This window comes from Pezoporus occidentalis, unplaced genomic scaffold (assembly GCF_034315485.1).
Source record: "Pezoporus occidentalis ecotype Australia unplaced genomic scaffold, CSIRO_AGI_Poc_V1 ctg17, whole genome shotgun sequence".
Lineage (NCBI taxonomy): Eukaryota > Metazoa > Chordata > Aves > Psittaciformes > Psittacidae > Pezoporus > Pezoporus occidentalis.
Genome location: NW_026913531.1, coordinates 1,742,929 through 1,764,974, shown reverse-complemented (window position 1 = coordinate 1,764,974; position 22,046 = coordinate 1,742,929). Strand labels below are relative to the sequence as shown.

Here is a 22,046-nt window from a genome sequence, read left to right as displayed (position 1 = left end):
TATATACCTATGTCTATATACCTATGCTAAACAAGTTGCTTTACCACATTATCAGGTACACATGGAAGATACTCATTTGCTCAGACAGCAAGAATGCCATTAATTTTTCTCTGGCCCTGCTAATTGCTCCCACATAAAGAAAAAAACCACACATAATTTACAGAGAAAAACGCTGTCAGTTTGTGCTTTGAAGCTTTTCTACATAACACAGAAATGAACAGCTCATGTTTAAGTCTAAAAAACATTATTGTTTTCCCTATACTTCTTAACTATTATAAGCATTATAACTAAAGCTGTATGTAATGATAAAGCCTTGTTAGTTTGTCGAGTCAATAAATTAAAATGGCAGCACTGCTGGAGCTATAGGACACTTCTTCAAAGTTAAATTTCAATAATGTTTTCAGCCCTACAGTGCAACTATTACATGTGGTATACATTTAGAAAGCTAAAATACATCATCAAAACACAAAGCTGCAGAAACAGTTCTTTAAAGTTCATTAGCCCGGTTGAAAAATACCCACCTTGACAGTCTCAAAGTAAGGCTCACATCTACACAAATACATTTGCTTTCATTGTTCCCACCAGCAAGTAAGCCACACCTAATACTATTCTACTGGCAACACCACCAAGATGTTCCAGTTCTTTGGATTCCAGTCTTCACAATTAACAGAAGATGCAGGCTTGTGAATAGGGATGTCGAAAGGCTACCTGGATGCTTTGGCCTTTTCTATGCCTACAGCACCTAGGAAAGTGCACCAAAACCCACCCAACAGAAGCAGAGATTGAGAATACAGCTGAGAGCAAAACACGAACAACTCTTCTGACACATCTTCCCCTCTGTTGACCAGTTTTCATGTCAAGTTTGAAATACACATTCCTAATACCACTGAAAACTCACAATCTGACTTGATGCTCAATTATGGTACCTTAGTATTTTGCACCACCAGTATCACTGGTTGTTTTCAGTTGCATACCCCCTTGCGCTGAAATTTTCTAGGAAGTCTTTTTGGAAAAAAATGGATTTGGGGAAAAAAAACACTATTTAGCAATTTCCAAGAAAAAAAAGGCTCAGGAAAATTTATTTGTCAATTTTTAATGTACCTTACACAACAGCCCTACTCAAACCTTAGGGCTGTTTGCAGGAAATGCTTTCAGTACATCAAATAAATTATAAGATCAAAGATCTACCATTCTGTATCTTTACGATAATTTACACAAATTCAGTTATGTTATGAAATGCACAAAGTCATGCTGGCTCACACAGAGATATATGATTAGAAGCCTGCTTATCTTCCAAATGCTCAAATGCATTTCTAGCTCCCCCTCCAGACCACCATATCAATCTGATAAGTGATGTAGTTACGTCTGTAAAAATAACTAAACAAATCTATCTCATCTACATGCTCCTACTCCTATGAAAAATGTTCCACTTAACTCCTTTCCTACAGCTTTTCCACCTAACCTGCCTATATCCTGCAGTGTTTTCAATAGTTAAAAAAAAAAAAGATTATGGCATTTTATTTACAAGACTATCACCCCGCTAATACATTACATATCAATCTCAGCCTAAACAGACAAGTGAGATTTATGAGTAGGTAAATCTATGCATAACTTCACGGTTATCAAAAAACAAGCTCTTTCTGCTACACTAAGTAAAAAAAGTTATACAAGTTATTCCTGGCAGAGCTGAAAATAAAGTCCCTCAGCTAAACTTTTCCCATAGCCTGTCAAATGGGCACTCAATAAGCATACCATCTGTGTAAAACACTTTCCATTCACAACTTTCTTCCTTCCTAGCATTACTTCTCACTTAGCAGGGAGCAGGCAGAAGCTGGGTACACCATCCATACAAGACAAAGAAGCCCATATTGAACATCTCAGTTTCAAGACCCACCACCACCATTACCTTGTTACCCAGACATCACCTGAACACACATTATGCACTAATGAAATCAAACATTAATGCAAAAAGCTAGGCAGTCTGAAAAATACAAGCTCTCTTTTGGGAAAGAACTCTTCAAAGTAATGGTAAATAAAAGGAGGGAGGGGGAAGTACATTAAATTTCAGTGTCATTGAAGGTTATGGGCTTGGTTAAGGCTTAGAGTGGGGGGTTCATATTATTGACTAAGGCAGCAGTGAACAGCCTTGCTGTGAAGGAACATGAAGCACATGGTATGGAGAGAGCTTTTACTATGAGCCAAGCCGACAGTGTATAAAAAAAACACAGTGTTGGCACAGCACTCTACAGTAGTACTTCTGCTACTGTGAACAAAAGCTGATATTCTGACATTTCAGGGCATCACACTTATTAAACAAAATTGTGAATTTTCTTAATACTTTTTCCAACACATTAATACATGGTGAAAGTTTCAAACAGCATTCGTGCCTGCTAAATACATGATTATGTTTCTCTTAGTTGAGAGCATGCAATTTGGATGACGTACAAAATTCAAGTAGTGTAATAAATCAGGATGAACCACCAAAATAATTTCCTTAGACTTTCATCTGGAAATAATGCAAATTTGGTGGAAGCTGTCAAAATGTTGCAACTTTTTACTCTCCATTGCCACATTTGCACTTGCTGACTACCCACATAACTGCATGAGGAAACTATGCCCAAATTGTTATTTTATCTAAACAAAAACGTAATACAAAGAAAACAGTTTAACAACAGCCACTTTAACACATTTCTACAGCTTCTAATAGGAATCAAGAACAGCGAACATTTTCAACAGCAGTCAAATCAAACTGCTTAATCTAATTTTCCTGTTATTACTCTAAGAGGGGTCCAGCTACTTGCCTGAATCAAAGCAGTCAACAGTAAACATTTAAAAGCTCCCTGAAAAGCTGTAATTTGTGATGGCTTCTGGTAAGGATGAGGAAAAAAAAAAAAAGTATTGTTGAAAAATGCCTGCTACAAACTCTGGAGTTCATCTTTCACAGACTGCTTTTAAATACAAAACAGGCTGAAGATGACAAGTTTGAACAATCTCCTGTTATAGCCTGTTTAAAAGCAATGCCAACGCCAAACATTTCATGCATTAAAAAAAAAATCTCATTTTTCGCCTTAATAGTAAAGAGCACCATAACAGAATGGTTACCTGCTAAGGGGCGGGGGGGGGGGGGGGGGAAGGAAATCACATAAGGAAAAAGAAGTTACTGTTTCTAAGCATTGTGATGAAAAGTAAATTCTAGTTAGCATTTACTAAAAAAAGGTGATTATTTGCTATAGTGTTTTAATCTTCACACAGCAGGCCTTTCAAAATGTAATGAAGTCTCAAGGACTTCCCCTATTAGACTCCAATATTTGCTTTAGTTAATTTGGGAGGTGGGGGGAAAGTGTATTTTTCTGTAGCAGTTCCTCAAAAGGACTGGCATTAGCCCACCATTGGGCCTGCATTATCCTCAGTGGGTTAAAAAAAAACAAATATAATTCAAAATATTTGGCATTTTACAGTCGGGAGTGTAATATGTTTTAAGCACTAAAAGAACTCCATCAGGAATTAGAGGACTAATAAATACGTTTTAAAGAAGCAGTTCAATTAAGTACTGCTATGCCATACCTATAACTATGAGATGCAAGCAAACAGCCTAAGAAGTAAAACTGTTGTAAGGCATATATGCACATTAATTTAAAATTCAAAACCAATTCACTTACAGCTATCCAGTATGAGATATTCATCAGATGTTGGCACAGGACGAAGTTTGGTGGATTTTTTTTTTTTTTATAAACTGTTTTATATTTAAGCTGGGCCACAGAATCCAAGTTTAAACAGAGAAGTTAGAATGCTAGTTCATTGTACAAACACAAGTCAAGATTTGGCATAGGAATTCCCTTAAGGAGAGCAAAAAACAATTCCCGCCTTTACAATTTTGCAATTATGTAGCCCAAACTCGCAACTTTTTTTTTTTTTTAACTGGTAAGATGCACGAGAAAAGAAAGCACTGACCTACTCCAGTCTTTGCATATTCTACTTGTAATCTGCAGGTGACCTTACACTACATTTTTACCAACAGATAGTAAATTGGGCAAGATGGTAAACAGGAGGTAAACTGTAAGCTAGGCAAGTCTACAGAATTTAAGAGCTAGTGAAACCACATTTGGTTCAACAGGAGAATATTTTTCTATGGCATTCCCAGGAGTGTTGTCATATAATGCTATGATGCCGGTCTTTTTCTGTTCTTTAATCTCACATTAGACATCTAAAACACTATTTCACACCATTTTAAAAGCAGCATGTAGTCTATGTGATAACAAGACTTTATAGAAGATTTTTTGTTGCGTTGAACTGATGATTAAAAAGAAAAAACTCTTTAAAACTTTATTACAAGCATATCTTCAACTAGGAAAAGTAAAGTGCGGGCAGCAAGTGTCTCACAGAAACAAGCAGCACACAAGATTCTACAACCTATATTTATGAAGTGCTTGTGAAATCTATAAATAAACATGGTTTAGAGTCTGGCACATAGTACACCTCTTACTACAGAAAAATCAGTGGTTTGCAAGGTAGGATACTTCAAACTTTTATTGTAAACAAGCATTCAAATAATGCTGTTCAGTTCACAACTACCTAAATCAAGCTAATTTAACTGCAAATACGATTCTCTTTGCAGACACTGTTCTTTTTTTAAGATAGAGCACTGTTCTGCCTTATCTTGGAAACAACTTCAGAATCCCATCTCAAGTTTAAGCCTGTCCACAGTGACTGTGACTGCAGCGTCATTCTTGCCAAGACTTGAACCTAAAGACCCTCTCGTTTTCAGTCAGCACCAAACACAATTAATTAAGTAAAAATGGTCACAATTTTCATGATATGCAAAGCTTTCTAAATGCATCTCCAAGTGCATTTAAAGAAACATTTTCTTAATTTCTGAAAAACATGGTTAGCCTATTATTGAAGCGTCTAATATAAGTTATAGTCAAGCTACAGTAAGACAAGATTTTAAATGCCATATTAAAAAGGGTCTTAAAAATAAAAATCCAAAGTACACATTTCCTTTTTGGGAAAATCCATAAACATTAAGTGGAACAAACAGTGAGACCAGCTCATCTGGTATTTTACATGAATTTTACATCAAGTCAATAAAAGCTACAAAGATAGCTGCAATCTATAATCAAAAGGCTTATTGTGACTGTTTCCCTACAGAAAAGAAAAAAAGCACCTTTTAAATATAGTGTAACAAGATTACAGGCACAGCTGTGAGGTCCACTCCCATTTGTTATTTATTAAAAGCATAATGAGAACAGTAAATTATTTATCCTTCTTTGCTCACTAGGTAACATTAACCAAGCACAGCAGATTAATGACTGCCAAGACACAAATATAGAAGGCCCAAGATTAACCCTTCCCAGAACTCATTAAAAAGATTTGTAACAAAAACAACAATAAAAACATTAAAGCAGCAAGACCTTAGGTTTTGCCCTACATTTTACCAAAGCATACAAATATTTGAACAGATGGTAGGTGCCAATACATGCTTCTAGACTGAATAACCAAATAACCTTGCATCTGCTTCAAAAGAGAAGCTGGTAATTTCACAGTTATGGCAAGTCTGTGGAAGATTAATTATTTTTGCTATCTAGATGACCGTTTTTGATATTTCTAATATTTTTTATATTAAGAACATGCTTACAAATGAACACAGCCGTCAAAACAACCAATATAAAGCTTGTTACACTATCTGCAAACAGAACAGACAACGCTCTCAAACCGATGATACCACTGTTGCTTTTTGTCAGCAAGACGAGCATCGAGGGCATCATTAAGGCTTTGGCCATTCGGTGTCCTGCTTCCAGAGCCCTGCGACTCTCGGGGAACTAGTGGAGCATCAGCACTTAGGCAGCACAAATTTCTGCACCGCTCATCACTTGCAATCAACTCGTAACCAGAATTTCCTTTCCGAGAGTCACTCTGTCACATTACGAAATTCAGGGTAACTGAAATCCCCGCTGCTTAACTACTATAGCTTACAAGACTACTTATCGGCTACCAGGTATTATCCTCAATATTGCTCTAAGATCTTAACGCAACCAGTAACGCTACCGGCGAGCACAGCCCCACAGTCCCACGAAACAAAACTCCCCTCCGACCCCCAACCCGCTGCCTTCGGCACCCGTCGACACCGCCGCCCTGGGCCTAGACGGAGTGGGGCGAAGTTCGTGGACCTACCGAGTGGCCCTGCCTTGCCCTGCCGCTCCCCCGCGCCTCCCTCCCCACCGGCCGAGAGATCTGTAGCACCGGCTTAGCGATCTGTAGCACCGGCTTAGCTTCCTCTCCGCACTTCAGCCACTCCTGCCCGGCCGCCCCTCCCCACGGGCCCTAAACCGCCTCCAGCCCGCCACCGCCGCGCTGGCAGCTCTGAGGGAAGGACGGCTGCTCCGAGTCACCGGCCCCGGCGTGCAACTACAGCTCTTTGTCCAACGCTGCCGGCAGCTCTCCCGGGGCAGGTGCGCCTGACACCATCCAGGGTGACCCCGAGAACTACTGCGCAGCTCTGCCTTCGACGGCGGCTGGCTCTGGGTCCAAGCGCACCCGCGCCGCCGGCTGCCCCCGCCGCAGGCACGCAAGCCCCGACGGAGCCCGTGCCAGCGGCTCCTTCCCGCCGGGGACGGCCACAGTGGCACAGCCCGGGCCGCCCGCTGACCCCGCGCTCTTCCGAGGGGCACCCCCAGCCCCCACAGGAGACGTGCGACGGGGAAGCCCGGCCATCGCACCACGGCAAGCGGCAGCCCTCCCAGGCGTCGCTGACTCCGCCCGCCCGGGCACAGGCTCCCGGCAGCGCGGCGCCAGGCAGGTGCAGCAGCGGCAGCGGGGACCCGCAGCCCGGCCGGCCGCCCCCGTCCCGCCCGCCGGGCTCTGCCGCTCAGCCCCGCCGCCACATACCTGCCGTGCCCCGGGAGAGCGGCCGCCGCCGCACCGCGTCCCCTCACACAACCTGGGGGGGCGGGGCGCCAGCAGCCGCGCATGCGCACCATCCGCAGCGGGGTGCGGGGGCAGGTGTGTGCGACCCCGCAACCGCCACTGCCCCCTAGCGGGGTGGGGGTAACTGACCCCGCGGTACCCCGTCCTAGCCCTGGAGCCGGGGCAAAGCCGGTCAGAGCAGCGTCCCTGCATGCCCTCCTCCACCCGTGACACAGAACACTGCGGAGGGAGGTGTTCGGGAAGGCTTTTCCTTCCACGCTCCTCAGAGTCATCAGGCGGTCGGGGTTTCAGGAGCCAGGAGGTCTGGCCAGAGACTGAGGAAAAGCAAGCACGTTGCACGGCCAGGATGGATCGGGGCAGCCTCCAGCCCTTCTCTGCCTGTGGTGCCAGAGCAGCCCACAGCAAACGCTGTCCATGAAATCCTGTTAGATCAATTAAACTAAATACTGATAACTCAATGCTGTTTCCTTAGGGCCTGGCTGGAAAGGTACCAGAGAGTCACGGGTGACACAGAAGAGGGCAGAAGTGCAATCAGGCACCACGTTTCACAAGAAAGGAGGGAGCAAATGGACAGCCTGCAAACACGTCATGACATCAGGAGACATCGGCTAAAATTTCTGTGCCTCCACTGAAAGAGTGTTAGCTAAAACACCGCTTCTGTTCAAGGGCGGGCAAGGACAGGGCTGTTAAAACTGAACATTTTGTTGCTGTGATAAACACAAGGATGTTAATAATTCTGTATTTAATGGCACACGGTAACAAAGGCACAGGCTTACACGATTAAAAATGAGAAAATGCAATATATGACAGTTCATTATCCACTGATTTTCATTCACAGGGCACGCAGTGCTCCAAATCAGGTTCTAAGCCTGCCTAATGTATGTAATAATTAAAGACTGAACTGTAATTTATATACAGGAGACTTGTGAAATAAGGCCACATAAAGTGCAAAAATAGAGCTCACCTGCTAAAAAGATGTGGGCTTCCAGCTCTACCAGTTTGTCTGATAGACATTACTACTACCTCTCATCTTGGCTTGCCTATGCCCTTAAGCTGTCATTACTGCCACCTTGACACAAGCAGGGTGGCTGGGACAATCTTCCTGCCTTTCAGAGGTTAACAACGAGCCTTTATTTTTTTTTCCTTTAGAAGTCTGGTCTTTACTGTTCAGTGTTTCCTGTGCTTTTAAGAACAGTAGGCAAAATGTTGGAAAGCTGCTATAAACAGGTCTACATTTTACCACTGCTCTGATTACTGTGGCAAAAAATATGCTTCCAATGACAGCAGTATTGGTTGGACGATGTACTTGCCTTGCTAGTTTCAGCTGAAGTGAGCCACGAACTGCAGTGGTAAGGAGCTTTAGCAGAAAAAAAAAAAAAAAAAAAAAACTGTTGTAAACAAGATCTCCTACCATTCAACAGTCAAGGAATCTAGGCCACATTCCAGTCAATAATGGAAACGTTAATTATCTTGACAGGTTTCCACTGAATGTGAAAGAATCCTGTTTGGCCAGTACTACAGGACATAGCCATAGACAAATAAAGTTCACTGTGGCACATTCACACAGCGTTAGCTAAGCAAGAAGTTCACTGGGGTAAAAATAATATGACAAAGAGATGTCAAAAGGCAAATGTATCAATGCCATCCATCATTAAGTAAATATATTAACTGTAAATACTAAGACCTTCTAAATTCCTTTTGAGTATGTAAAACTACACCCGACTACAAGAGGGCTCAGTGATTCGGAGAAAACTCCGGGAACAAACTTGCCAGCAGAGTTTCAGTTGACAAGCAGGTATTCTTTATTGCGGCGGCGGGAGACACGGGGGATAGCTCCTCCTAACGTGTGTCCCCGAATTGCTATACAGGTCATCCTTATATGGGCACTGAGCATATTACATCATTTTCCAAAAAGTTTCCGGCATGCATACAGAAATGTGGTGGTCTTTAAGGGTCGTTTACTTTTCCCAACAAGCTTAATTAACATTACAGACATAGCAATCATCCCGGCCTTCTACTTATCAGTTCGTTTAACCGCTCTCATCCTGGACATCTGCTAGTCCGGGATACTTCCTAGTAGATGCTTACACCAGCTTAATGGGTTTATTAACACCTCAAGCATAGCAATCATCCTGTCCCTTTACTTATGAGTTAGTTTATCTGTGCCCACCCTGGACATCTGCTAGTCCCAGATACCCCCCATCCCCAGGTCCTGTCCTTCTATTCTGCTTTTCTCACACCTTTTGTACTGAGGTCCTGAGGGCCTGAAACTATGTCAACTACCTTCAAGCACCGCAGTTATTTTCCATTAAAAAGCCATCAAACTTAACATTACTTAGAACTGATTACATTTTGTACTTTTGTGCCTCCTTGTCTCAAATCCCCCCTTTTTCTGTCCTTTTGCAAATTCTTTTGCAACATTTTTTATATACATATTACCATGCCTCCTTGTCTCATCAGGAAGCAAAAAATGGCTACAGAAAATCACCATCTACAGCTTTTCTGAAAACAGTTTGAAAACCTTTGAAATTATTTAATTTGCTAATACTGATATGCACTAGAACCCAAGCAGTGCTCTCAGAATACAGGTTTGCCAAATTAAAAGGTTCATCAGAAAGGTCGTTAAAAACATGATTGCAAAAGAGACATGCCAAGTGGAGTCAGAAGTTGAAAACAATGCGTTAAAACATAGTAAACTGATAAAAGCCTATAATTAGGATCTGTAATCCTATAGCTCTTAATCCTGTACAATGACTGTATTTAGCATTAGTCTGCTGTCTTAACCAGATTAAACATCTTGCATTTCAAGAAATAAAAGCTACACAGTTCAAAGACATTTGATTATGCTAAAATTAATCACCAACAGATTTATTTTGTCAAATTACTCCTGTATTTTGTTGTACGTAATACTTTAAAAAGTCAGGCAGTAACAAACCACAAAAAATATAATTTACACGCTTAAAGTTAAAAATTGAAACAATCTGGATTAAATTCGGAGACATAAATGAAAAGTAAGCATTTTTTTTTCATTAATCTGTTTTAAAGGAGTACTTTTACCCATCCTTTGGTTCCTTCCTGAGCTGCACATGAGTGTCAAAGCAGGGCTGTTCCTCCAGGCATCATCAGCTGGAAGCCTAGGATAATCCCATCAGTGAGGGCACAGTCAAGAGCAGGGCTAAGGTGGTGATAGTAACAGACTTAGTCATACACCTAGTGACCATCACACAAGGTGACATGTCAAATCAAGTCCAGGATCCACCCAGGAAGCCTTACCAGGAAGTCTTTTACCAGGAAGAGTAAGAGACAGAACTAGACAGCTATATGTAGAGCTACACCTATAATGTAGATCTGAGGCTCCTCCAAGGAAGGAACAAACAAGACAGACTTATCCAAGATAAAGCACAGTCAAAACCTGGTGGCCTGGGCCTGAGCTTAAATGGAGGCCTGGAATCCCTGCCCACAATGGGAAGATGCTGGCTGAGTAGGGGCTCCAGATGAGGCTAATCAGGATGATTAAGGCCTTTCAGTGCCCTCAGGTCCCTGGCAACCAGGAAAACTGGAAGTCCTTTTAGAAATATAACCATGAATCACTGTTGTTCTACGTGAGAGGAAACACTGTTGCCAGTGGGAAATGCTATGCAATTTGCAGCTTTGGTGGAATAATATACGCCATGGGTGTTGTCTCTGGTTACATAGATGTAATCTGAAAGAAGCATTCAACAAAACAGCACAATGTACAAAATCTGGAGTACGGACTTTGCTGAAACCACATTTTTTTCTAATGGACATTAGTATTTGCTGCTCTCATCAAATCTATTCACTCAGTTTGTTCAATCAGTTTATCTGTTCCTTTTGAACTCCTTGGTATGGTTAAATGCCCCAGATCAGAAATTCCTATTCTGTAGCTAGTTAGAAAGGCAGACGGGTACCTTGGCACAGACTTGGTTCCAGTAATCTGTGTACTAACAACTGGTAGTCTCACTCGCGTAGCTTCTCTCCAGTCATACTTGTGCAAAATGTGGTAAACACCATTGCGAATAGTTCCTGCACTGCACAGAGTCCCTCTGAACTGCATCTCTCTTGGCCCAGGTCTTCTGTTGCATTTGAACCACCCAAGAGAAAGTCTTCTAGTGAGGCTGCTAATAGTTACAATCCGCTGGACCTAGGAATACTGCTTCAGGGAGTATAAAGCACAACAGACAAGTGTTTTGGAGAAGGTAGCCCCAGACTATTAGTAGGCTTCTCTGTTGAAGGCAAGAATGGCTGCAGGACTTGAAAGAAACTAAGTACATCATTTTTCTTTGATCTGAATTTAACTAAAGTTTCTCATCTATATACAAACACAAATGCCAACAGCTAATCAAATTTTTCCTCCTACAGGTTGAGAGAAATAAAAGAATGAGATAGTTGTTCTCTTTATAGTAGACACTCAAACGTGTGGTGGGGGAGGATATCTCAACAATTTCATGGGCAAATAAAGCAGGCAAATGTTGAATTCTTATTTTCTACTTCCCTATGATACTTCCTACAAGTTTCTTTCATTGTGGGTTTTTTTTTTTCCTTTTTAATACTGGATAAGCTGTAATTATTAAATCTACCCTCTAAAATAAACACAAAATAATAACAAATAGGCAGGATTGATGTTAACTGATCTTGAAACTCTTTCTCAAAACTTCCAGTGATGGAAGACAGCACAGCCTCCCTTACTGGTGCATTCCAGTGCCAAACTAACCTTGGAGTCAGAAGTGCTTTCCAAAGTCTAACCTTATCTCCTTTGTTGCAGTGGAGGACAAGAGGTAATGAGCTTATCTAAGAGGATGCAGGAAGCAGCAATTTTCAGGGTGTTTGATGGCATCATCTATGCCCTCAATTTTGCCAAAGAATAAACACAGTTATTTTAATCTTTCCTCACAGGTGATGGGTTTTAAACCCCCAGTTGTTTTTTATTATTCTCTCTGAGCTTCCTCCTTCCGGTCCTCATCTCCTCATTGTAGGAGAACAATGCTCAAGTCCAGGCACAGCACTCCAGCTACGGTCTGAACAGCACTGCCTTTAACATATCACACACCTGCTTATACACCCCAGCAAAGATCCCTTGCTTTTTTTTCTTATGGCAGCAGAATGCTGCTTAAGCAGTCTTTCCCCAACTTGTGTATGACCTTACTTGTGAACTTTCGATTATGTCCATTGGTTTTTATTGAACTCTAATCTTATAGAATCATAGAATAGTTAGGGTTGGAAAAGACCTTAAGATCATCTAGTTCCAAGGCCCCTACCACGGGCAGGGACACCTCACACTAAACCATATCACCCAAGGCTCTGTCAAACCTGGCCTTGAACACTGTCAGGGATGGAGCATTCACAGCTTCCCTGGGCAACCCATTCCAGTGCCTCACCACCCTAACAGGAAAGAACTTCTCCCTCATAACCAATTTAAACTTCCCCTGTTTAAGTTTTAACCTGTTACCCCTTGTCCTATCACTACAGTCCCTAATGAAGAGTCCCTACCCAGCATCCTTATAGCCCCCCTTCAGATACTGGAAGGTGCTATGAGGTCTCCACGCAGCCTTCTCTTCTCCAGACTAAACAGCCCCAACTTTCTCAGCCTATCTTCACACAGGAGGTGCTCCAGTCCCCTGTCCCCACATCCTCGTGGCCCTCCTCTGGACTTGTTCCAACAGTTCCATGTCCTTTTTATGTTGAGGACTCCAGAACTGCACACAATACTCCAAGTGAGGTCTCACGAGAGCAGAGTAGAGGGGCAGGATCACCTCCTTCGACCTGCTGGTCATGCTCCTTTTGATGCAGCCCAGGATACGGTTGGCTTTCTGGGCTGTGAGCGCACACTGAAGCCGGCTCAAGTTCATTTTCTCATCAATCAGCACCCCCAGGTCCTTCCCCGCAGGGCTGCTCTGAATCTCTTCTCTGCCCAACCTGTAGCTGTGCCTGGGACTGCTCTGACCCAGGTGCAGGACCTTGCACTTGGCATGGTTAAACTTCATGAGGTTGGCATCAGCCCACCTCACAAGCGTGTCAAGGTCCCTCTGGATGGCATTCCTTCCCTCCAGCCTATCAACCGAACCACACAGCTTGGTGTCATCGGCAAACTTGCTGAGGGCGCACTCAATCCCACTGTCCATGTCAGCGACAAAGATGTTGAATAAGACCGGTCCCAACACCGATCCCTGAGGGACACCACTCGTTACTGGTCTCCAGCTGGACATTGAGCCAATGACCACAACTCTTTGAGTGCGGCCATCCAGGCAGTTCTTTATCCACCGAGTGGTCCATCCATCAAATTGATGTCTCTCCAATTTAGAGACAAGGATGTCGTGTGGGACAGTGTCAAACGCTTTGCACAAGTCCAGGTAGATGACATCAACTGCTCTACCCCATCCATCAGTTCTGTAGCCCCATCATAGAAGGCCACCAAATTGGTCAGGCAGGATTTCCCCTTAGTGAAGCCATGCTGGCTGTCACCAAGCACCTTGTTGTTTTTCATGTGCCTTAGCATGCCTTCCAGGAGAATCTGCTCCAAGATTTTGCCAGGCACAGAGGTGAGACTGACTGGTCTGTAATTCCCTGGGTCATCCATTTTCCCCTTCTTGAAAATGGGGGTTATATTTCCCTTTTTCCAGTCATCGGGAACTTCACCTGACTGCCATGATTTTTCAAATATGATGGACACTGACTTAGCACCTTCATTTGCAGCTATATTCTGCTCTTTTTTTTAAAAAAAAAGGCCATTAGTATTTTACATATTTGATAAATGCATTGTCAAATAGATCAGCCAAGTCATTAATTAAAGTATTTCACTTTATGAGAACTAGAATCATAGAATCATAGAATATCAGGTTCCAAGGGACCTTAATGATCATGTTTTCCAGCCTCTCTTGGAAAAGCACAATCTAGAAAAGATGGCCCAGCACCCTGTCCAGCTGAGAATGGTTCTTTGAGATGAGATGATATACTTTAACAACTATCCATCCAAAACCATAGTATGAGCCTGGTTTTTATATCAGTCTTTGCAGTAGTTTATGCTAGACAGTGTGTCCCTCTTTTTCTATGAGATGTCATAGGAAGATATTTCAAAAGACTTACCAACCTCTATCTATATCATATATATTGATTCTTTCACATTTGTCTTGGAATGACTCAGATGATGTCCTTAAATAATATGTTGCAGCATCAAAACCTCAAACCACTTTCATAATTCCTCGGTTAGAGTTCTCAACATGCTATATCAGCATCAGAAAAAGAAGCTTAAAATTATGTCTAAAATGTAGATGCTCATTAAAACCCTGTATTCCTTAATCAGAAGTCAAGACTTGAATACAAAATAATTATAAATTTGGGGAATAAATTCCTTTTATACACAGCATATATCATCTATATACAACCTGCAGAATTCATTGGTGCAATATAATAAGAATGGCAAATTTTTTCCTGTGTTAAAAAAAAAACAACCTTTGTAGGACTACACAGAACACAGACTAACCAGGGACGATCCAAATGAATAAAGAATATAAATTCTCTATTAGCTATTAAATGACAAGGATTAAAAAGAAATTTCCCCTTCAAGCATGTTAGTTTACAGTTTTCCACTTTGGCCATAAGATTGATTCTACGAATAAGCTGCCCATGTGGGCAGATTCTGCTGTTGCATAAGAAATAAATAATGCTTCTAGGCTTTCTGAAGGTTCTTATAAATGTAACTTAGTACTAAGCAGAAGAAACAAACAAACAAAAAAAAAGAATATGAAATAGCCTTACCAACTTATGTAAGGACTGACATGTGGTTTCGTTTATCTTTAGAAGCAAGCCAGGGACGGATCCAGAATGTGATTAAAAATAGTACAACATGTTCATCTCTAGTTGGAAGACAGCAGCAACGCCAAACCTGTACTTAGAAATCAGAAAATAAAAATACAAAATACATTTTCACCCAAAAGTTAACCCCCCAAAAGCCGAACAAACTTTGTAGATCTGAAAAAAACTATAGTTAAAGCTCAAGAATCCTTTTACCTGATAAGACTCTGAAAATAACTCCACCAAGTACTCTGAATAATAACAATGAAAAGCATAGGTCGAGGATTCTGGAATCCTATGTTTTATTCACAAATCTGCTTTGGACCTGGCTACCCTTCCTGTGCCTTAATTTATTCATCTCTAAACTGAAATTCATGATATTTCTTCCTCCTTCCCCAAAACATCTGTCACGTGATAAAGTTTAAATAATTATTTTTATAATGGTCTTCATTCTTTCAGACCAAAGTTGCTATAAAATTGAAGATGTGGCTTCAATGGGCTTCAGTTTTTCTTTATTTTTCACAATGACCCAGAGATTCAAGAGCAGACTTCAACCAAGGCTGCCAGTTATTGCTACGGTCTGCTCTGTGAGGTGAGCTGGTCTTATGGGAAAATTTTTGCAGGTACCAGTCATTTCCCTGTGTGATAGAAATACTGTTATTAATCTTCTGTCCAGCATGACCTAGTTCGTATGGACATCACTCCAGTGGGCATAGGAATACCTCCCAGTTTAGGGTGGCCTTTTCTTCTACTTGCATCTTTCTGCCTTCTCCATCTCAGCACACTCATGGTGGCAGTGCTCTGCAAGTTCAATGCAGCAGAGAGGCATTTCTGAAAAATTATTGGAATCCTTTACTCTGTTGAGTCGATGGTAAAAAATAACGAAATAGTATTGAAACCAGAGCAGTTCAGTTCCACAAAAGAGAAGGATTACTCTGTTGCACCTTCCAAAGTGACCTTAAAAGTCAGGCCCCCCAGGAATCTTGTTTCCACTAGCATTTATATCTGTGTTACTTACCTTGACTGGAAATGTGTGCACACCCACCATGGCAGGAAAAGTTTTCCATCACCTCAGTAAAACAGTCAAAGCATGGATCTATTCAGAGGAGTCTGAAGACTAAATTCCTTGCGTAGGACCGTTTGATGCCTGTCTGTGTTCTGGGCCATGTACCGGCTCAGCAGTGACATGACAAGTCTAGGGTTTGTTTCACCTGCTCTAGGCTCAGAGACTAAACCTCATGTCTGAGGAAGCAATGAGACTTTCGATTCTGAACTAAGGTAAACAAACACAGCTTAGTGCATGTTTTGCAAAAGCTACCCAGGCTGCTTGGGCATTTTTTAAGTGAAAAGTTGCATAAAGCAGAGAATGGGAGGGTTTGTGGCAGGTGAGGCAGAAATGGTTTGTTGTCCATAGAAGAAAGAAAGGCTAGTTATTTATCTCTGTTGGTTCACTAAACTCACTGTTCTTTTTCTTGGATGCTACTTTCTCTTTTTTTACTCTTTTTTTTTTTTTTCTTTTTTCCTTCTTATTCAATATTTGTAAGTGAACAAAGAAAGTTCTGAGGGAAAGGTTTAGCACTGAAGTATGCAAGGGAGGAAAGCCAAAGCTAGCTTTCATACAGGATTGGCAGGACCACCTGAATCACAGAGAAAAGCCCTCAGTTTCATCCTTTTCACATGTATATCAGGCTCCAGTTTTAATAGCAATAAATATTATTAGGTTTTGTTGTTTTGTTTTGTTTTGTTTTTTAACTAGAACTAGCTAAATAAGATAAGGAACTTACGTGAATTGTTCACTTTACAAAAACAAATGGATGGTGGACAGCAATCCTGATGTAATCCTTTTTTATGCTCAATTACCAATAATCCTATTCTCACAAACACAGCAGTACTGTTCCAAGTCCATTCCAGACAATACCTAACTAAAAAGAACTTGCCTTTTCTAAACACTTTTCCCTGCAAATGCTTTTCTGCCTGTTATTAGCCTCTATGTCATTCTTTGAATCTCTTCTGTCTCATCTTTGCATTTCATACAAGTAGATAATTTCACAAATCTCCCTGCCCAAGACATAGCTCATGAAAATCCTCCATCCTTACAGTTCTGGTTGCATTCATGGCTCTACATTTTGGTTTGAAGGTCCCTTTAATTTGATTACAGATAATGAAGGGTATAGTTTCTCCAGTCAGATGCATCATGGTTTAATTGTATATCTAACAGTGTTGCATATTGTAAATTGCACCACAGTTTGCATCAGTCGTTGCTGCAGTGTTTTTCTCTTAAAGTCATGCGTTAATCTGGATTGCCATTGTTACAGGTGGTTTTTAATTTACACAAATCAAAATACATCTGCACAGAGAATTTCTTCGAAGAATAAGCAAAGCTGTCCTCATTAACTATTAAATGGGAGAAACAGAATGGTTCAGTTGTACTGTTATGTGTATTGTCCATTGTTATGTATTGCTGTTGTTGTTGTTATTATTTTTATTATTATTATTATTACTGTATTTCCATACAGGTAACAGGAGTTATCATTTGCTACTCTCAGAGATATAATACTGCTCACTGAAAACCAAGCTCCTTAAGCCAAAAAGAACATGACCTTACGATGCTTCTAGTGATACCTCAAAAATAGTGACTGAGAGCACAAACATGCCTGTTGTACAAAGATGCATTATTAACTCTAATACAAATAAACACTTTTGGTATTCTTATAAAAGAAACATTCTGATGTGAGATCCTTGTTTCTCAAATCTAACTTCCTAAGAAATGCAGGAGACATTAATATACCTTATGAAGCACAGAACATTTATCAATCATAAGTATTCTTCCATGTCCACAACAGTACAAAATTCTGTTAACATAACTTCCTCATTAAAAAAGGAAATCACAGTTTTGCAGCAACCTGTGTGTGCAAAAGGAGGGTGATGCAAATAGTTATGCAATCAGCTGCCTTTTTAGGCAAACAAGGGAATTATCTAATATTAAATGTTTGACATTATACAAGTAGTTTTGAAACCCTGGTCATCTTGTGAAGCAGAATGACATTAACTTCCTTAAAAACAGACCATAGAACAACATCAGGCACCTTTGCTTCTGTGATTGCCCTTTTGGCCATTCAGCTTTCACTTAAGCTGAAGCTACATTAGTGTGTATTAGTTAACCCACGCAACTTGTTTCAGATGGACAAGGTAGGCAGCACTTCAGAGAGGCAGGTCTTAAAAGAAAGCTCCCACAGTCAATCCAGGCACTGACTTTTGAACCCAGTTCCTGGACACCTTATTCCTGGTTGCTGTGTTGATCCTGTCTTCCACCTGACAAGTCCCATGCTGTGACATCAGTTTGCCTGTGTCTCTGTGCCTTCTGGCAATAAAAGAATTGCTGAGGCTGATAACTGTCACAGTAATAATAATATTTCCAATTTCTAACTCAGCACTACCACATAACAAATTATGTTGGTTTCATGGCAAGGAAGTTGCAAAACAAAATGCTTCTGAATGTGATTTTACATTACTCAGAGAATTGATCTGTTGGGGCAGCAGGCTTTATCCTGAGGACAAATTCGTTTGTAATCCTCTGAAGTATTCTACCATGTGACTTCCAGAGATAAAAGAGCCTCCTTTAGAGTATATTTCCACAGTCCACACTGGGTGATGCTAAGTACGGTGGTATCTCTACCAGTAGATTAACTTTTAATTATTGCAATTTCTCTCATGAAAGAGACTGCAAGGTATCACACATTCTCTACAGCTCTCTACATGCTCATTCTACAGGCAGAGGGCATTTTATGTTAATTTACTGATTTCTTTAAGACAGGAGTTCCAGTAGCGAGTGACAGTAAATGGAAAAATAAAACAAAAATCAATATATTATCATCTGAGAAAATCTGACAGCAGCTTCTTTAATATTGCCCTCTTCCCAACACTGTAATAATTCACTTCTTTCAAGAAGAAAATTCTTTCATGCTGTTCAAACCCCATTTTCGCCTAGTTATTATGGTATTTCTTTGGATATTGACATTAACATTGTTGTTACACATACTGGACTGTTTGCTTGAAGCTTCACTAGCGCACAGTATGAATTCCAGAAATCTTCCAGTGTAAATGAGCACAAAAATGAAGAGCAAAGTGGATCAGAAAGATAACTTGTATCTGATGGATTTCTACCATCTGCTACACTGCACTATCTTGCTAAACACCTGTGGATGATATTAGCAAAACCTGTCTAGTTACACAGCACTAAAATGCTTTTGTCTCTGTGCAATTTGTATGTGTCCAAAGCACATCAAGAGAACATAAATCCAAAATACACCATTAGCAGTGATCATTAGTAGAGCTGCATATACAGGAACTTCTGAAAACTATTTCTGTAGATGAGACCTCTCAAATTCTTGTCTATGATATACACTTGTAAAACAAAATAACTTCTTTTGCTGTTTTTCATAATGCAATAATATTTTCTAAGGATGTCCACCAGGAAAGGTCAGAAAAAGGACAAGAAGTGATAAAATTAAACTATTCATTGCAAATGTGAAATACTATTTTACACACTTTGCAAACCCATCCTTTTTTTGTTAACCTTTCAGGAACATAGTGGATATGAACATAATTTCTTTGTGCTATTTGCAATATGACGCCTATTAAAGATAATTGCATGTGATAGCAAAGGTGTGAATGTCTTAACAAAGTATTACCTATCATGGCTTGAAGATTAGAAGTCCCTAATAAGACTTCATATAGATTTTTAATGGTCTCCAAGATCAGCAAAATCATTTCTTCAATATGAAGGTGAAAAAATTAGTGGTTTATAGTGTAAATTCTAGCAACGGTTTGCAAGTCTTTGCTCATTACTATCAGATTTTAAGAATTTGCTGTAAGACTTAATGTTCTGCAGTGGACTTGGTTCTGTTCAAAAATCTAATAAGTGGTTGCAATTATCTATACGTCTTATGGTAGAAACAGTCACATAGCAGAGGGGAAGCAATACAAAGCCAAACCTTTATGGAACTTTGTCTTCTTTATTCCTTCAAAAATATGTATTTATTTATTTTCTCTATTATGTTGCACACATCAGCTGCCCATTAGCCAGTTAATCAGTTGGCATCCTTTTTGAATGTGCCTCTTCATTAAGTAGTGTATTAAAGTGTTTCACACTCAGATTGCCCAGGTGACTCTTTGTAGCATAGATTGGCTCATTCAACAAATTCAGCGGAAAGAGGGTTATGAAGAAGTGTGAGAGAGGAGTTCCAGTGCTTAGTACCATGTCACATACTGCAGGTCGCTCTGTTCTTCAGTCTGTTGCGAGTTCAGTGTTTGATGGAGAAGTCTTCACTGTGACAGCTTGGAATAAATCATCAGAATTATTTTTAAAAATTGTTGAATCTCTGGGAATTAGTCCAGGCTTGTTGCTGGATAACTCTAGGCAGATAATGCTGCAGAGAACCCATGTCCCCTTTCCTGTCAAATTGCCCAAGGCTGCCTTGCCCAGCTAATGCCTGCTATCCCAACACAATCTATCTATCCCCATTTTTGAAAGCTCATCAGTGGTGAGCAGCATGTAGCAACGGGGGTTCACTGTCAGGCGATTTGGAGGGAGGCTGCATGAAAGAGCCTGCGGAGGGGGGGTGTGGATTTTTGCCATAAGGAAGCAGCCCCACCCAAGCTTGACTGCTGCTACCTGAAGGAGGCCAGGAAATCAAGTGTCCATGAAACCACTGTATAACAGGTCAATCTTTTCTGCACAAAGCACCCACTGGGTACCCTGTTCCTCCTGACACTGCCGCCAGGCTGCCTCTTGACACAGGCATGTAGTGGACAGCAGTGGGGGGGGAGGAAGAAGACATGGGACAGTTGTGCCTGGTGTGTCTCCATCCCCAGTGCTGTAACACCCCTATGAGACCGCTGCCCTGCAGTAAAGGCAGAGGAACAGATGCCACAGGAATCTCTTTGCCCTGATGACTCCGTACAGCTCTTAGCTGTGTGCTTGCTGCAGCAATGTTCTGTACATGGCTTCCTTGCCAGCAGCCTTCTTAAAGCTCCAGCAGGCATTTCTTATACAGCAGGACTGTCACAGCCATGTCAGCATCAACCAGAAGCAAAGGAGTGTGACGGTCATTAACCAGTATTTTCTCAGGCCTTAGCCTTAGCTTACACTTTTGTCAGAGATTGGGAACACCATTTACTGCTATTTCCTTCCTTCCAAGTCCCCATCCTTATCCTCTGTCTCTAAAGAAGAAGGAAGCTTCTAATGTCTTGAAAAACAGGATTTTTGCAGAGCTCTATAGGTAGCCTTTGCTGGACCTTGAAATTGGTGCGGTGGCTTTCACAGCCCTTCTGTAATAATTAAGCTTTTGGAGCCAAGAACCAATCTGTTGTTAATGTTGTGGATTCAAAATATCAATATAAAGATAAACTGAAGAGCTGAATTCAAAGGCAAGACTGCCTTAAAATTTACAATAAATATCTCCGCTCACTCATGCTAACACAGATACAAGCATCAGCTAGAAACTGTAGTAAGTTCATTAACTGGGAACTCTGCAGTAGGAGTTACAAATTGTCACTCCCTCCTCCCTTCCTCCCAAATCCAGGTAGACGCAAGCAACCTATGGGGACTGCACCCTCAAATGTCCCTGAAATGAGAGCACCATTACCTGGGAAAGGATATGCCCAGCCAAGTCAGAGGATGCTGTAAAACCACACTACAGCCACTGTTAGCAAAGGTTCTACACGAATCAAGTATGCTTCTCTTGGGGAGGAAGGAAATGAAGGAGAGATAAAAACATTGCCTGTCTTTGGGTAACATTCAGCAAGGACTTAGGGGCACCTTAGCAATAAAAAGAGGAGTGTTTCCTACAGAACCACTCACAATGGAGCTACACAGCTGGAAACCTGTATTTCTTTCTGCCTCTGAACACACAGGAGCTCTAAATCTCATGTCTTCTGCAAAACAGCTCAGAGCCAGAGGAGCAATCTCAGCTGCTCCAATCTGCAGGAAGAATGAAAAGCTGCCAGGAAAACCACCTGATACCCACTGACACACAGAGGTGCTATTATTTACTGCTCAGTGAGACCAGCAAATGATTATACTCAGCAAAGAAAAATGTTTTAGGTCTAAGTAATTATTTTACCCATGACCTTAAAATATCCCTGTTGGTAGGAGTTTTCCTTGCAGAGGGCAGTCACTGTAATAGGATCAGGCAGTATGTTTCTTCATCCCAAGTCACTGAATGTTAAAATAATTTGTCATCTTTTGCCGCAGGCCACTGCTTGACACACACATGCCACAGTCTAATGTCTCGTCTGTTTTGACATCAAAG

The 22,046-nt window shown here is 41.2% G+C and overlaps 1 protein-coding gene across 4 annotated transcripts in view; it reads right to left on the bottom strand.

Moving 5' to 3' along the window:
- Window positions 1-7,009, bottom strand: part of RAB3IP (RAB3A interacting protein) — a 34,193-nt gene extending 27,184 nt beyond the window's left edge. Inside the window, exon 1 of one of the 4 annotated variants that reach the window (XM_062613717.1) lies at window positions 6,886-7,009. Coding sequence is in view for 3 of the 4 variants with exons in the window: in XM_062613716.1 (XP_062469700.1) it covers window positions 522-563 (42 nt within the window). In the remaining variant the exon portion in view is untranslated. Of the gene's footprint in view, window positions 1-521; window positions 743-6,885 lie in introns of those variants that run through there. The other 3 variants (XM_062613716.1, XM_062613720.1, XM_062613718.1) reach the window with 3 other exon arrangements.
- Between the last annotated feature and the right edge of the window lie 15,037 nt (window positions 7,010-22,046).